Source organism: Rhynchophorus ferrugineus, unplaced genomic scaffold (assembly GCF_030347505.1).
Source record: "Rhynchophorus ferrugineus isolate W39M unplaced genomic scaffold, kcgeb_rfMv2 rfM6, whole genome shotgun sequence".
NCBI lineage: Eukaryota > Metazoa > Arthropoda > Insecta > Coleoptera > Curculionidae > Rhynchophorus > Rhynchophorus ferrugineus.
Window position 1 is genome coordinate 7,656,383 of NW_027472585.1, and position 18,980 is coordinate 7,675,362.

Below are 18,980 nucleotides of genomic sequence, written 5' to 3' on the forward strand. Positions count from 1 at the left end.
TTCATCAACTTTTATTGTTTTTAAACTTGTTTTATTAGCCCCCTTTTCAAGGGTGGCCTAATGTTCCATTTTAAAATACCTTTATCTATACATAAATTGAATTGTATTGATGTTGCACCAGACCTATTCGTGGGTCACATAGAGTATTTAAATTCTATGTGTCTGAAGGAATGACTTATATCCCTCAAAGAACTGCATATCTTTAACATTACAATGAATAATTTTCATACTAAAAAAGGCATTTATTGAGGAACATTTCTACAATATATATGAATCATAATATTATTCATAGTTTCCTTCAAGTTTGACCCGACCTTCTGATAGCATAACAATACCATGTTAGTTTCTAATCACTGGTCAGTTTTTTGTAATCGTTCGATTAAGCAAGCGGCAAGCGTACGGCAAAACTGTCCATTTGAGCTACAACAGCATGGTATTCACAATAACATCAATAAGTAGCCCAGCAAGACGACGACTTTTGTTGCTATTATCAGTTTTTGCTGTAACAGTTTCATTCTCTACACCACGGTGATTCCTCCATATACATAGCACGACTTTATGGCTTTGCATATTCCGCCTCGGTATAGATCTTGATTAGCTAAACAAGTGTTTTTATGATTCATATTATTTCAGTAAATTCATTTTTGAAAATCAGAAATGCGGTAACCTTTTTCTCTCCTTCTGTGTATTCTCGTCTCTTCTAAACGCCTAGAACAACTAGGTACATCAACCACTAACGTCTGTCTGAAAGTTCTTTGAGACGTTTCACTATATAATCTTGCGACTAACAGCATTCGAACTTGTTTGGTTTACTATTCCAGTAAGGGGATCATAAAAACTAATCCATTGATTTAGTAAACACATATACATATTGCGAACAAATAAATATTTAAATACACTGTTGAAAATTCCAATAAATATCTTTTTTTATTGTTTTCCATTACACCCAATCGGAAAGTAATATTTCCACGGGGGAATTTGTACATCCTGGGCATTATTTCAATTTTATATCGTTCTGTCCCTCTCTTCTTTTGTGTGCGACGGAATATATTTCACGCATAGTTTACTGGCTACGAAAAATAATAACGCTGATAATAAACAGCGAGGCCGAATGACAAAATCGCTTAATATATTATTTCGGGGTCGACGTTTGTCGAAATGAAAATGGGGAGCCTGGTAGAATGGCAAGCGGCCGAATATTACGACAAAAGCACAAGTCGAAATTTATAATCGGTATTTTAATAACGGGTTTTGGTTTTTGCAGTGCCGCCGCAGAGGCCGAGAATTGAGTTCAATGGGACGCAGGTTCTGCCCGGCCACAATCTCACCACGCTCCATGGAGAGGTGGCGGTGATAAAATGCGTTTCGCATTACGGAAATCCCCCTCCAGTGCTGAAATGGTTCTTAGGTAAGTCCGTGTTATATTTATGTTTAGGTTAAAGAATTCAAAATTTTGAATATAGCATATGTTATATGTTAATTTTGATACCTCCGTGCTCTGCTGGCAAGCTATGCGCATACACTTTTTTGCAAGTACATACACTTTATTTTTTAACTGGTAACTATTATCAAACGTAACATATCAATTTAAAAGTCCCCGGCCTGACACATAGATGGCGATACTAGAATTAAATCCATATGTTTTTTAGTTAACCCTAACCCTCAAAAGATGCGTGTATAATTTTGACAGCTGTCGAATCACTAGTTTGTGAATTATAGCATTTTGAGTGAAGCAAAATATATATTACCTTTCAAAAGCCAAATATATACATAAAAATAATATTTAAGTGTGAAATTGTACGCACATTTTAATAATTGCAAATTTTGTACTTACGTTTATAAAGTAAATATAAATTAGGAAACATAAATCATTCTACTAGACAAATTTATTGAAAATCTGAAACGAAAACGGAGTGAAAATCAACATGATAAACATAATAGAGATCATATTGAAATATATACACATCCAGTCATCATATTGAAACATTTTTATAGAACGAACCATATTTACGTAAAGTCCTGATATCATGTAAAACTATTTACAAAAAGTCTAGAAACGGAAAAGGACCGTTACCAAGGCAAGGAAAGAGAAGTCCAACGCAAATGTAAAGACCAAATGACAATAGCCCTAGTAATTAAGAATTGGCGTCATTTCATGTTCTAAATGCCTTGATTACGCACAATTAAATTTCAATTCGCAATTTCTTCAGTTTTTCATATTAACATGAATTTCGTTTCGCTTTTTGCATTATGTTTTCGTTCACGTTTGGATTTGGATTTGAAATCCCTGTACTAGTGATGTCGCCAGAAGTCCAGATTTGCAGATTTGCGGATTATACTGCACTGTAAATAGTGCACAAATATCTGTTAATAACATTACTGAGGGAGAAAATAGATTATAGATTTTAGACAATTTTCTATTATTCGCTCTCCTATCAAGGACATTTTTGTAATTCGGTTACCTTTATATACGGATACCTGACTATTTGAGATAACCACTATATTTTTTATATTTTATATACATTTCTTTTGTGTATTTTAAGGTGCTTTGCATCAAGATACTTAATATTCCTATTATATGGGACGGAGGTCTTATTCACAATTATTTTGTATCACAATTATATCACAATTATTTTGTATGCAATTTAATTCCATGTGAACTCAGAATGCACTGATTTGCTTTTTTTGTAAAATTATTTATAGTGGATAAAAAACTATCAGTGAACAAACGTTTTAAGTATACCTGTTTTAGATTATTTTATTGCACAATCTACTATAACTATTCTGGCTAAAATATGAGGATTTAAGATTTAACTTACTTTGATAACATTTTCTGAAGTTTGTAAATAAGCCCCATATACCAAAGCTCCTCAAAAATTTGGGCCACATTTAAGAATATAGATGAGCAGCCTTTTTTATTTTTGTAGCCTTTTCAATAACATCTGTGTCTTCCATGTCGTTATTGTCAGGTATTACTTTTTTTCGTCTTATAAACTTTAACAATAAAACAATTTTACAGTACTTAACGAATATATTTAAAATATGATGCAGCTTATCCAATATTTTAATATATCATTGGAATCAAATTTAAAAGCATATTTAAATATACCCTGAATCATGGGGTCTATCTAGATCTGGGTAGCATCCATACATCCTAAGTGATTCGTATTAAAATTCTGCCCTCTTGAGGGTAAAAAAGATGAAAACAAATTTCCTTATGTGGGTTACGGAATGGGGCAATATCACGATCTGTCGGTCATCCCTGCCGTTTATAGTCCGTTTGCTTCGACCCCTCAAATGCTGAAGGTCATCGAATTTCCGTCATACTTTGCAACGGCCGAAACCAATTCGGCAAAAAATATTTTTCGTGCGCTTTGATTCGTAAAAGGATTTAGTGCGGCTCCTGCCAGAAGCTCCAGATATCCGTTCAATAAGCACGGGAGTTGATTTAATTTTTATTCGAATCAGTGTGCAATTTTGAGGGATCCCAATTTAAACATGTAAGCTTAATCTCCGCAAAATCCAGTATATTTTAAATTAAGTCTACTTTTATATATGATATTAATAAAAATATATATTTAAATCATATATTATTTTATATAATATTATCACTTTTTAATTACAGACAAAGATACATTCCCTAGACACAGGCTATCAATAATCATTTTATCTTGTAGCAGTATATATGTAGTTTTGGAGATATAGTAAAAACAAATTGTAGATTAGACGTCATTGATCAAAATGGTGTATTAATAAGAATGGGTGACTTTGTAACAGCATCATATTTTATTTCATTTATCTTAATCGTATATCTATAACCCTATATGTAAAATAACAATAAATTGAAAACAATACACAATACAGAAATTAAATAATTTAAATAGTAGCTTTGTATGAGATTTAAACAAGCAAGCAATACTGGACATTAGAGAATATCTTGAAAAATTGTGAGTAATAAGGGACTGAATTACAATGCTTGTATATTGCACAAGTTGTTAAAAAAAGAGAAAGTGTTAATCGTGCCCAAGTAAATTATGTTAAAAATAGAATATTTTCAAAATTCTTAATTTAATCAATTTTAAGTTCTAGTTGCTCTAGCGTACAATTTACTACAAAGGTCTTTGTAGAAATACATTTACCGTAATATCAGTACTTTTTAATAATGAATAGACTTCTTAACCCTAACTATAATATATTTAATTAACTAATAAAAGCGTGCTATATTATACGAGATATAAACAAGCAAATCATGTTAGATAGATCATCAGTTTCAAAAACTAAACAAAAACGGCTTCATTTAACTGATTTTAGTTCCGATCCACTTTAAATAGCAAGATCATTCAATGATTCGAAAACTTCCGACAATACGTTACTCAAAGTATCCACTACTATTCAGTAGACCTAAAGCCCTGTACCATCACACAAAATCTACGTTAAAGACTAGTTTTAACTACCAAAAAAAATATGAAAGAAATAAAAGATATTTTTTCATTAAAAAAGAGTTAATAATAAGACAATAGAAATGATTGATGAGAGAACTATATATAAAATACAGAAATATAACAATATATGTACAAATTAACTTATTTTGTCTCAAATGTGAGAATGTCTCGACGAATAAAGCAAAAAAATGTACAATATTTATCTTAACCGGCAATATACTCAACCGATAACTCACTACAGAAAACGTTCCCATAAAAATTGATATGCATCAATACTTTTTACCACCTCATATAGAAAAAGCAACAGAAAAAGTACGGGCCATATATCAGGCTATCTATTATTGAAGTGGTGACTAGAGAAAACGGACATAAATAGCTCCGTCTGCAACGAATTGTTTTTACTACCCATTCGGAAAATAACGACCAATTTCGAACCCTCGCCAATCGAGGTTCGAACCGCACAAAACACATACCGAAGGAAAATATCAGAAGCCACACAAACGTCATATTATATCATTTCGGGAGGCCGGAGGGTGAGAAATAATATTTTTTACCGAATTGGTTTCGGTTTCCCGTGAATTCGGAACGGTCTAGTTTTCGTCCGGCGAAGGATAAGAACTATAAAAGACGAGGGCGAAGTTCTTTCATAGCCCACGTGAGAGAAATGGCCCTCGCCCTTTTTTCCATATAGAATGGGGGATATTTTAATATGGAAAACGGTTAATCGGAAAACCTAAACTTATTCAGACACGAATAAAAAAAATTATAGTGTGATAAAACCTTCACACTCTATTTGTTGAAACGTAAATAAATATTTTGGAGAATTAAGGATTATCTAGACAAGATCCACTGCCTAATGGGGACTCTCCCATTAAGACCATCAAGTTACTGTTCAACTCAAAGATTTATCTTTGTCGAGTATGGGTTAGTCCAATCAGAGTTAATTTTACTCTATAATCATTTTTTACTGATAATATATAGATAATATATGAATGAGGTAAATCTCAGTACTACATATTTTTCTGAACAGCAAAAAAATCACAGAAATATTTTTAACACTTTATTGATGCACTGTGTATATTGACTTCCATAACAGGCATTGAATAAGCCAAGGGTACTCAAGACTGGCTTATACTTATCCTCGCAGGTTTCTAGTTCTACTGCATCAACTATAAACCCAACCACGAAAACAGCAGAGGAGTATTTGCCAGTTATAAGCCTTTCACAACACAATCAGTGTAGTTCACCCGAACAGGATTTAATTGACTACTAAAGATCACTAAACCACAGACTCAATGAATCTGACCTCTGAAATAACAGCATATTTGGGTATTTTATAATTTAATATCAAATATATATCCAAGAAGCAAAATGCGAATCATAAGCAAACAAATTATGATTAATGTTTATACAAGAAGAGAAACTGCGAATCGTGCTTTACTAAACTATGCGAAAAATTCCATATATCTAGAATTGTTAATTTGATCAGTTTTACGATGCCTACAATACACGACAAAGTGAATACCACTGTGGTTCTTTCGAAACTTATTTTTTCGAATCATAAGAGACTGAATTATGATTCACATTTGTAGTACAAGTTATTAATACAGGAAGAAAAAATGAGAATCGGGCCACAATAAATTATGCTAAAAACGGCATATTTCTAAAACTGTTAATTTAATTAATTTTATATTATGTACAATACATGGCCAAGCAAATAATTAGAGTTTGCTATACCATTATCGAGTGTTATTTACTGCAAAAAAGACATATTGGTGATAATATTAAGTTGCCTGGTCTAATTATCTTCGTTCCGCGGGTTTATAAATCCATATGATAGCATATAACATATAAAATAAAAATTTTACGAGAAATAACTTCTTCATTATATTAATATTAATAAAACAAAATATACTCTTGTACTAAACAATCGCCATAAGCTTAAATCAGTTAAAAAGTCATATGACTAATAATTTCTGTAAAACTTAGATATTCATATCATGGACACAAAAGTTTTCACGAGACTAGGTTAGTTTGAAATAATTTTAATATCAAATATACATTTTTGTTAATTGTATTCTTTTGCTGCCCAGAATACGTTTTTTCAGAATTGAGCAAATTTTCTTCGTCTATTAAAAAAGTTTATTTTTATTTTTCGAAGTTGTACTCTTATTGGTGCTCTTCCGTTTTTGTTTCATAGGAATGAAACGTTACTATTCTGAATAATCGCTGGTTTCACTCACTTTGATATCGATATACCTGCTGCTTCTAGAGCTTCATACAGTTAGAATTATCATAATATTACTCAAAATTATATAATTTTCATCACCCATTAAAATTTATGACCAAAAACCATTTTTATTACCAGGTAATCACATAAACACAACATAACACTTAAGAAAACGGTTACCATTCACTTAAAGCCGCCCAAAACGAACAAACCGATAGCAATAAATACAATCGAAATGGAAACAGATTAACCTTTCCGATAGACTTATTACCGCTTGATAAAGTATCATCATTGATTTTCCAGAAAGTTTTTTTCCCACTTCTCCTTCTTCGACCACCTCTTCAATTTCCACCGTCCCGTCGTCTAATCCCAAACACATCAGAAACGGTCGTAATCTAATAATTCGGTAAGTGTTGTCTTAGGCTTTCCACCTTCTTCTCCCGTCCAAATATTTGCCTTGACCTAAACCGATTTGGGATGTTGGCTTAATGAAAAATAATGTCCTCTTGAATAGACTGAAAGAAATACTGGTTTTTCGATATAGATTTGTAAAGACAAGAAAAGTTAATACGTTATTATTTTTGCTTATATCTGTTTCTTTCCTCCTATCTCCTGACATTCTTATTTCGTAAGTAGTTTGTTATACCAATTAAAATGCCTCAAAAAATAATATTTTTATATCCTAGAGCCTTAAATTCTGGCATTTTTAGATGCAAGATAAATACAAAAGCTAAAAAAAATTAGTATCTATATTTTTGTGTAAAGATAAAAGTATAAAATATATACCAGTATTATTTTCTTCAAATATATTTTGACTGATTAATTGCATCTTCGCTTCAGCAACACAATGTTAAATATGTTTGTTGAAATGAGATTAGAAGTGAATGATTTTAAAGTGATGATAAAATTATGGTTAAAACATTTGATGAGACACCATTAATGATACTTAACATAGAAAAGTTTTAAAATAAACAAATATTCAAAGTTTCCTTTTGATATTGTATTTGAGAAATATTAATTAAATTCCATATTCCTACTTTAGCGAGCTGATTTCTAGGTAGGGTATGTTATTGTGTGATATTCTTTGATTTCCTGTAGAAAATGATGATATTGAAGAACTTCCCTTTGGTTCGCAAATTTCAACATCAGAGAGGCCTAAAGATATAGCGAAAATAACAAAACATATTTACATAACAGAACATTTCTGTATGAACACTAGTGGCACTTTGTTTGATTATGATAAGTCAATTAATTAATCTAATATATTAAAAAATTAAAATCGTTCTTAGTTAAGAGGTACTCGCTTGTTAAGAAAATTAACACGACTTATATGTTACACTCTTAAATTAACTATATAATATTTGTTATTGATACAACGCATGGAAGGTGCCAATTAACTAATTAACCAATACATTTTCTTTAGGCACAATAATAATGATGTTAGCTTTAAAACTTCGAAAAATCTAAGATAACCAATTTAAAATGACTGAATTTATCAAGACTGCAATAACAGGTTAAAATTTGTATTACCAAATAATTGAAAAGGAATACACCTCCGTTAACTTGATGCGCCCTTGGGTGTCATAGTGTGAAAATGCTTTTATATTTTTTACTGATCCGAGTTTTGGTTACCTAGGATAAGTTTTCTAATGATGAAATATTGGTATCACATGAGACTAGTCCATCTGCGATCCTTTCGCAACTTGTACTCACCTCATCAGAAACTGCTTTTTCGTAGACACTTTAGACTTATGCTAATTCTATTTAAAATTAATCATATTATGGTAAAATGCTTGTAAAATTGTTGCCAGTACGTTAAACATAAATTTATTGACGCATTATTTAACCAGATCATTGTTTAAGAAATGTAAATAACTAACGGTAACCGGCAAACTATCAAGTACAAATTATAAATGGACCCAAATCGCATCTAGACTCCTCTATATGAAAAGATTGAACTTTATCATCATACTTTATTCAATCACTTTACATCTTACAAGGCTGTGAATATATTACAAGGCAGATACTTTTTGGCTAGAAAGCCGAAATATAATCACTACAGTATTGGCAGTATGTGATAAATATCAGAATATATGCGCAAATAATAATAAGAATAGAAATAAAATAAAACGTTTAGACGAATAATCACAAAATAATGTACCAGTGGAGAAATCACACTCACAGGTTCATAACTACACACGCAAAATGACGTTACTGAAAGGACTGACAAAATGCGGTTACTGATTGACCGACAAAAAGAATTTTGTTCAAGGTAATGACTTCCCACAACATAAATAAACACTGTTTTTAAAGGAATACAAAAGTCAGTGGACGAGATGCAATATATACGAGATAAATGTATTATAACACTTATTTATAACAATTTATTATGGTATCCTTACTATAAAATGATTCCCTTTCTAAGAAAAATATCAGTGATCTCTTCCAGTAAGTTGTTATAAAGGTAGATAACCGAACAAAGAGCCAAAGAGCAAAAGACCGTAAAAGTGAGTAAATATTTCACGTTTAACCCACGTGACGTCGCTGAGTTATGAAGGTACTATAGTAACAATGCAAGGCACACCGTGTAAAATGCACAGACGGTATAAAAGCCCGCGGCAATATTAAATATTGCTCGGTGAAGGAAAACGTTATATTTTTGTAGACATCAAATAACTCGCCTTGGTTGCCGAGTATTTCTTAAATATATACGCATAGGGGAACTGCGTGTGGAATACAGCACTCTTTTTCTCATTTAATATCAGTACGTATAATTATATACCTCAAATATATGCGACATTTCTCCAAATATAGGTGTAATACTCTTCGTAATATTTCTGGCAAAGTAAATTTGGTGTAAAACGTTTTATATTTAATATATTTTTAAAAATATTAAAAATAGCAAGTAGAAATAAAACTAAATATTATTATGTTAGGCTGTTAAAAAACTAATGTTTCAAAATTACAAGAGATGAAATGGATATCATCTTGTTCATAACTTATAGTAATATGATGCAAAGAAGTTTGTTTAAAACTGTCGATCGGTGACAGATGTTCTCTGAACTGTGTATGGTTTAAAAATATATCTTCTATCAGACTGGTAATTTTAAATTATGTATTTTTATACTCAACCTTAATAGGGTGCGACTTTGTAAGATTCAAACAACATAAAATTTACTAAATAACGCGTTAAACTTGTGGGCGGTGAACGATTGTCGGTAATTTTAACCTCCTAGCGTACTTAGTTTTGCAGGAATGTTATCATGTCTGATGACAATATTATGGCTGTCAGATGGTATCTGGTCCAATGTTGCTTTGAATATTTTGATTAAATCTTTGTTTTGATTAAGACGTTTGTAGTGCTTGAATGATAATTCGCTTCACTATTTGTTGGTTGTGAAGAATTGTGATCTCGCGTCAATCAATTTCCCCATTCGGATTGTAAAAACAAGTGACTGATCTAACAATAAGATGCAATAAAACTGCACTGTTTTATTGGCACTAAATCAATTTCCGAATTCTAATGAAATGATGCTCGTTCTCAGTAGCACTGCTCCTGCGGAATCACTCTTTCACTATCCATTTCAATTCCAGTCACTATCAAACGTAATTGTGATATACCAATACGACTATTATCATTCTCGCTCGTCATCACTATGGTTAGCACGTGAGGTAGCTCATCGCACACTTGATGACCCAAACAAGGTCGTTTTCTAATCTGCATTGTTAATAATAAAACTAAAGAAAATCCCAGCACATTAAATGTATACTTCACCATAAACAACCACTATGTATTTCAACCCTTTTCTTGGTAAATATTTACTCGATCACAATTAGAATACACATCGAAATTACCATGAAAATATAAATATTAATAATATTATGAAATATAAGTTATGGAAAAGTATTGGGCTGATCAAGTACTGATTCCAATACTTACATTCTAACCATATTTTTCTTTTTGAGAGGTTAAGAAATTCTGTGAATATACACATATTGTATCTTTCAATTCAATTATCGATGTAAATTTTAATGAAGGACTTACTATTAAGATTAAATTAAAAATTGCAACATTTGGGTCTATAATCATCTTATCGGTCTGAAATGCAATGAGTATAAGTTCCTGTTCGAAAACTTCATGTAGGAAATTTTAACAGGTTTTCTGAAGTTCATCATTATTTATTTTTAAACCCCATTTCTGGGGTAGAGCAGAGTTCTTTGGAAAGTAATCAATTTTATTTGAACCTTGACATTGTGGAAAATAACGAAATAACAATAATTTTTCCTACAATTATACCCAAAAATAGAAATAAAACAAATATAACATGTCACAAAGATGCCGCAAACTTTCAAACCGAAATAAAGAAAAGAAACCTTTTTTCTTTTTACTTATGACCCTTTTGTGATTTGGACGAGCAAAACATGGTTACGAGTATGTCCATGTATGTATATAATTTTAGCTCTATCTAACTTTTGACCATTCCAAGATCTTGCAAAATTTCTTGGAAAATGCTCGTTAAGTTAAGATTTGAATTATAGAAAGAAGATTCTCATATTCTCACTTTATGAATGGATGAAATACACACTGATATATTGAAAATTTTAAAAAATCGATTTTGGTATATCTCAATCCATAAAATCATATGGAACGGGAAAACAAAATTTCTTAAAACAATAAAAACGATAAAGAAATACTGGAAATCTGCAATATTTGGATTCTATGGAACGGCGATTATATAAAAACAAAACCAATAAAAGTATGTTTGCCTTTTTCCTTCTTTTATACCGCTACATCTCCGAGCGGACCAAGAAAAAATATATAACCAAACAACACCAGCCACCCCGAATCTTTAATAACTCCAATAACTCCAGAAGAGCCAATAAAAATGGCCGGGATCTCGTAAAACACCAGGTTCCATCCAGTAAAACTTTTTTAATTTCTTGACTTGTTTTCCATTTTACGGTGCTGATGTTTGACCCACTGGTCTCGCCTACTTTGCCCCACCATAAGCCGTATCCTGCTCCTTCAGCGTCTTTTATTTCATCGTGTAATAAAATATATGGATAGCAATATGTCCTACTAAAATCTCTACTGCACATGTTAAAAGTATGAAGGCACATCATTAAAAATATTTGTTGCATTTGCATTCTCCTTTATTTTTTAAAGGCCAATATTATCTATATATTTATTATAAAATTATATTATATAGTCCGTTCAATAAACTAGCGAACGCAGCCCATCTGAATTCACAATGTGTCGTAATGTTGCCCCATCAGCTTATGTTTTCATTCATTTTGGTTTTGACATACAGCAAAATTGTAATCTAATTAAAGTAATGAAACAAAAATACATCCGATGCATATATTATCGCAGGACTTAAAATTACAATTAATTATAGAGTAATAACAGTTGTTACGTTAGGGTTGGTTTATATTATATTTACATTTAACTCTTTTCCATACGACCTATGGGCATTTACTATATCTGCAAAACAGTTAGTATTCTTTCTCCTCGCAATTTTTAGCCAAATGTTCATGTATATTCTGAACAATTAGACACACATCTAAGAACATATATCGTTCGAACTCTAGAATAAGAATTCCTACAATTATCAAATAGTATATACTTACCTTTAATTTTTCCTACTCTAATCACTCTGTCTTTGAAATTATCATAATTGAATCATAATCCCATAGTCGGAAAGTATAATTGAAGTAAATACCTAAGCTGTTAATTTCCAATATATCTAACATTTATTTATGATTTCATCATTTGTCAGTTTGTTTTTCAATGTGTCTGACATGAAGGACAATATATCTGCAATGAAGTATTATTAAATTCTTCCATCAACTTTTGTTGTGTTCAAACTATTTTTATTATCATCTCGCCATGAGTGACCCAATGTATCATTCTAAAACATCCCTGTCTCATCTAAACAAACGAATTGAGTAGTAACTCTTCCTGGATTTTATTATATTGTTTATTGTTATATTATATTATTAATTTTAAATTTATATTATTTTAAAAGCAATGTCTGGACGTTCCATTAGACCTCTTCGTAGGTTATCTTTGCATGATTTATATCCTGAATTATCCAACACTGTATGAAAGGATGCTCTACATCCTTGAAAGAGCAGCATATCTCTAAGCTTTCTATGGGTACATTCCAGACTAATAGTTTCCTCTTAAATAATTATATTAAATTACGTTTATATTGAAAAACTACTCCCTGTTATTATACGTTTTATATAATTGACCTCTGACAGAAGTCACATCAAGATGATCTTGATTTGTTACCCGCTTCATTTGAGGACGTTTTTTTTTCGGTGTATTCAAAAATATAATTTTAGTTTACTCTGATATATCAGTGTAACTGCAAAACGCTAAAAAATATTTTCAATAAAATCCGCAGCAACTTAATATTTAACAATAAAAGTGCGTATCTCCCTAACGAAGATTACTGGCAATAGGGAGCCTCCATTACCTCGTCTCATTCCCAAGTAACTGATTAGAAGCAAAATATGTTTTGTCGAAATTGAGTATTCTCAATCAAAGTAATAATAAACAGCGATGTTAAATTTATGATTACAAACAACGCGCCAAGACAAAGTTTGCAGTTTATAACCTGTCATTATTATAACTAATATTGTTAAGAGTTTTGCAGATGTTTGACAACCTGACAATTTTCGTAGGCTAATTCGCTTACACCTTTGAACGTATCAGACAGCGTTGTATACAGCATATCAGATATATACAGCGCAATATCTATATTTAACTAAAATAAAGTAAGAAGGTAAATATTTTCTGATTCTAAAATGAATTTACAATTTACAGCAGGGCAACAAATCAAACATCTTGATGATGTGAGTTCACTGTTGTTTTGAATAAAATAAATTACCGTTAATTTAAAATATATTTAAATAAAAGATCGTACCGTATGTTCAAAACTAAAATAACAAAGAGCTTTCGGGCTATAGAATTATCTTTATGCCGGTTTTGTATGTTCCTAATGGTCATACAAACCAAACTTTTATTTCCACTTCAAATATTCCCATTTTCTGTTCGACTTCACGAACGGAACTTTAAAAAAAGACTTTGAAAACTGCGGACGCCAAAAAGCCACAAAAAATATCAAAAATATTTCGCATTGAAAAAGCGAACTCCGCAAAAACCATAAAACAACAATACGATCTCCTTCACGTCGTCGACAACTGTACGCCTTCGCCTGGACTTGGAAAAAAAGCCTGGCGCCGAAAGTTATCCGGGTCAAGTGCCGATACCGCCGCTATTCAAACGGCAAAACTCAATACAGGCCGCCAGTATCGAAAGACAATATCGCTTCCTTTGTCCGATCCTTCTACGATGTGTATTTGACGTGCGATAACTTCTCTTCCTATTTTTTCCCTCTCGGTTCACACCACAATGAGTGTAGTTTATCCCAACAGAGTTGAATGAACTGCAAAAGGTCACTACGATACATACACAACATCAGAAAATTTTATTACGAAAAACCAAAGACATAATACAACATAGTACATTCCGAAAAAACAAAGTGCGAATCATAACCGCCTAAATTATGATAAACATTAATATGACAAGTTAATAACAAAAAAAAATTTTTGAATCGTACCCAACTAAATTATGATTATAATTTCAAATTTCTGATATTGTTAATCCATTTTAGTTTATCTACAATACATTTACTTATAAACTGGACTGAATAAAACCTGATTTAGTCTCCTGTTAAAAAGTTACAGTTGTTTTATTAACAATTTAACAGAACAATGTAATTATATTATAGAAAAATATTTTAATAAAATAGCTATGCATGAAAGTAAGTCTTGCCCAGAATCGAAATTATTTTCTTCATCATAAATTCTGATTATCATGTAAATACTTTGATATAAAATATTATTAATTTATTATTATTTTATAATTACGAACCAATGAAATAAAATAAATTTTTATGCATTTAATTTTTATGTATTTCAATTTTTAAATACTACGATACAGACACAATGAATCAAACTTCAGAAATAATACCAGGTTCAAATATTTTACGGTTTCAGAATTTAATTTCGAATATATACGGAAATAAAGAAACTGCACATCATAATAGACTAAATTATGAGAAACCTCTATAACAAAAGTTATTAATACAGAAAGAATAAGTGCGAATCCTGTTCATCTAAATTACGGTAAAAATTTCCTATTTCTGTTACTGTTATTTTAATCACTTTTAAGTTATCTACAACACAAAGCCACCCGAACAGTTAATGTTTGCTACATCACTCTCGAGTGCAATTTCCGTAAATCTTCATGAAAAGCAATCAAAAGTTGATTAACTAAACGTAATGTTCCATTTAAAATTATGAACTAACCTGTAATTAATAAAGTTTCCCTAATAAACTGGGCTGAATTAAAATCTGATTTAGTTTTCTGTTGATAAAGCTGAATCTACTCTATAAAGGGGGGCTTTAAATTTACCAAAGGAGTCAAAACAGGTTTTTTGTTCAAAATTGTTTCCATCTCTATCTATATTCTATATTTACTGTTGTTCTATAAACGCCTACATTTTTATTGCATACATTTTAAAATAAATGACTAATATTAAAATTAAATTATCTGCAATAGAATATACAACAAACATATTTTTTGAAGATATATTTTATTCCTCAACTTTTCTTTGGAACCGACATTATGTTTTTGAAGCTTGTGCGATCTAACATCTGATCACACTCCAGTATTGTTAACACTGGGTGCGACAATCCTAAGAGAAGCAAAAAAGCCTAATCTTACCAACAAATATTCTGACTGGGACAAATTCAGATTAACACTGCAGGAACAAATCAGTTTAAAAGTAAGACATAAAAGTATAGATGATCTTGAGCAACAAACCGAAAATATAACTGAACAAATTCGGTCAGCTGCAATAGAATCTACCCCAATAGCAAGAGAGAAAGCAGAATATGAAGTAATTTATCCCCTCGAAATTAGAGAAATGATAAAAGAAAGGCGAAAAGCAAGAGTGTGGCACAGAACCAGAAATGCTGCAAACAAAACTACTTTTAATAGAACTAGTAATCAGACGAACAAAAAGATCAAAGAATATAAACAGAATAGCTTTCAAAAGTATGCAAGTGAATTAAGCCCACAAGCAGAAAAAGATTATTCGCTATGGAAAGCAACTCAAAGATTTAACAGACCAAAGAGTACCGCCCATTAAAAATGATCGAAATGAATGGGTTCGACGCAACGATGAAAAAGTTGAATTGCTTGCACAATACTTAGCTAACATATTTCAACTTAATGATATAGATTCTGCCATGGATACATCTCCTGTTTATCAACCCGATGTCGATTTAAATCTAATTTCTCCATCGGAAATTGCCACTGAAATTAATGACCTGAATCCTAAAAAGGCACCTAGTTTAGATGACATTTCACATGGATTATTGAAAGAACTCGAACCGATATAGTGGCGTTCTCGATATTTAAAACTATTTCGGCTGGAGCTCCACAAGGTAGCGTCTTAGGACCTCTCCTGTATCTGTTCTACAATGCTGACATTCCAACAGCAAAGGAAACACTACTTGGAACCTTTGGTGACAAAAGATATATCTCTGGCTAGGGCAATAGAAAAAGTGCAAGTAGCAATCGACCAAATCTACAAATGGACGAAAGATTGGAAAATTCAACTTAATAGCTCCAAGTCTATCCACGTTAATTTTTCATTACGGCGAAATAATAAAAACTTAATTATATCACTCAAGGGGTGCCCGATTCCTCAAGTAGAATCAGCTAAATACCTTGGAATCCATTTTGACGGTAAATTAAATTGGAAATATCACGTTAGACAAAAAGCAAAACACATTAGAACCAAAATAAAACAACTATACTGGTTAGTTGGAAGATCTCAACTCTCAACTTGATCCAAAATCAAAGGGGTTGATCTATAATACAATTATAAAGTCAATTTGGACCTATAGTCACTAGTCATACAACGCTGTCAAAACAAGCTTCTTCGATTGATTGCCAATGGCTGTCGCTACGTAACCAACAACGAATTGCACGATGATCTGGAAATCAAATATATTTGCGAAGTTATCCAAGATTTCGCATTAAAACACAAAAGAATATTACTAAATCATACTTACGTGGAACCAATTCAACTGCTGGACAGCGCTCAGGATGTCAGGAGATTGAAGCGAACAAAACTATAGGAACTTCTATGAAGTGTATACCTTTAGTGTAATCTATAGCTATATGTTATTATAATTTTATAATTGAGGAATACATATTGATGTATTTTCTCGCACTCGTCTTGCTTATGAATTAATCCAAGTACATAGGAAAAGTAGTAATAAATTAATTGTGAATTAAGATTGTACTAAACGTATCTAACAAAGATGTTATTTAAAAAAGTAATTTTTTTCAACAAAAAAACATGTTAATTTATTACCAATACTAATAAACCAGGTTCTTTTTAAAATAATAGAAATTATTTCGCAAAAGATATTACGCCATAAAGGAATAGTTATGTTGACATAAAATGTTAATTATAATAGACAAATATTTCAAACGATGTGGCTATAGTTTATAAAAAATATATAGTTGCAGGTAAACTTTTCTTTCAAGGAAGCACATTGAAACATTTTTTTCGAAACCCCTAAATACATACCCAAGCAACTTCCTTGCATATAAAATGGCTTCAGCCAAGACTTGTGTTTGCATTTCAACTATTCATGAACTTTACCCGAGTGGAGTAAAATTTTGATACCACGAAACTGCGAAACGAAAAGCACCGCTGTCATTGTTTAAACAAACGAAATCTGATTAATTTTTATCATCCCCTGACTATTTGTTACATTTCTTTAATGATAAATAGCTATTGATATAAAGTTATTGTGATTTGTTTCAGATCAACAAGAAATTACGCCAACGAGACGTCAAACCAACACCACAGAACTGGACAATCCGAGAACATGGCTTGCTGTCTCGGTACTGGAACTCACAATATCAAAAGATAATCATGGTCGAATGCTGCGATGCGTAGCAGTTCATGAATCATACTCTACGAAGTCCAGCAGTATTGAAGTTCGACTAGACGTTATGTGTAAGTAACTATAATATTGTCTACAATAGAATGTAAATATCATAGTAAAATTATCATTACAATACAAAAAATATTATTAAATGTTCAAGGCAAATCGTTATAAATTATTAAACAAAACTTATTAAATAAACGTCTGTTATCAAAAATATAAACATTAGATTAGGTAAAATGTAATTTTGACTTTTCCTATTAAATGACCTTAAGGTGGTTTTAGCTCAGAAGTTCCAAAATAAGTAGTGGAATTTCGGTTTTATTAAATTTCGAATTGTGTTTAAGGATTTAGCAAGATTGTTAGCTATAGATGGTTCTGATGTCTTGGTACTAGCAGTGTTACCAGTATAACTGCGACAATCTCGGGGTTCAAATCCCTGAGATATGGTTGTAAATGTACATATTTTATTTTCCATAGTAGAGTAAGATGACTAATTGCTGAGTAAGAGCAGATATATCTTAATATAATATATAAATTCGGCAGTTGCTAAAGTACATAATTCATATATAATAAATTAATTTTATTAAATAATTTAAATTAATATTGTTACTTAACCTAATGATCCTTTACGTAATATTGAGTAAATATTATTAATTAACATTGAAAAAATTAACATCGTTAAATGAATTTAGTTTTAATAGTATTTCTATTAACATATGGTTGGATATTCTTATACTATGGAAAAAATAGAGTATAGATTAGTTTTTTTGGGCGTTAAATATGTTCAACTTATTTAAAACAAAAAATGAAGCACGAAAAATGGCTCTTAATCTCTCTGTTCCCAATTAATATAACTTAAATTTCATATTTTCGAACCAGATGAAGAGATGTAATAAAATAATTATTTCCTGTTTACCCCAGATCAAGAATTTAATAAAGTTATTCTGGCAAAAAAAGAATAAATACGAGGCTCTTCAACTCTTTCATTTTCCACGTTCAAATTACAAATAACTCAGATAATTTACGAACTCATAAGTCATACCTGCTAAATTTCCGGTCGGAACAAACTGCACCATTGAAACAAAAAATATTCCATTTTAGTTTTAAAATATATATTTCAAAATATTTCACAAGAATAGATGATATATCAATATTTATATATAATTAAATGCTAATACAATTATTTCTACAAAACCTCAAAGGTTTAATGTAATTAATCTTATTATTTTGGGCTTCGAAGGATAAGTTTTAGGAAATAG

At 31.0% G+C, this 18,980-nt stretch overlaps 1 protein-coding gene across 2 annotated transcripts in view; it reads left to right on the plus strand.

Annotated features, from left to right (window-relative positions):
* Positions 1-18,980, plus strand: part of LOC143198586 (kin of IRRE-like protein 1) — a 684,992-nt gene that overhangs the window by 564,466 nt on the left and 101,546 nt on the right. For both annotated transcript variants that reach the window (XM_076407904.1, XM_076407905.1), the window contains exons 4-5: positions 1,265-1,408; positions 17,595-17,789. In XM_076407904.1, the coding sequence (XP_076264019.1) occupies positions 1,265-1,408; positions 17,595-17,789 (339 nt within the window). The remainder of the gene's footprint in view (positions 1-1,264; positions 1,409-17,594; positions 17,790-18,980) is intronic.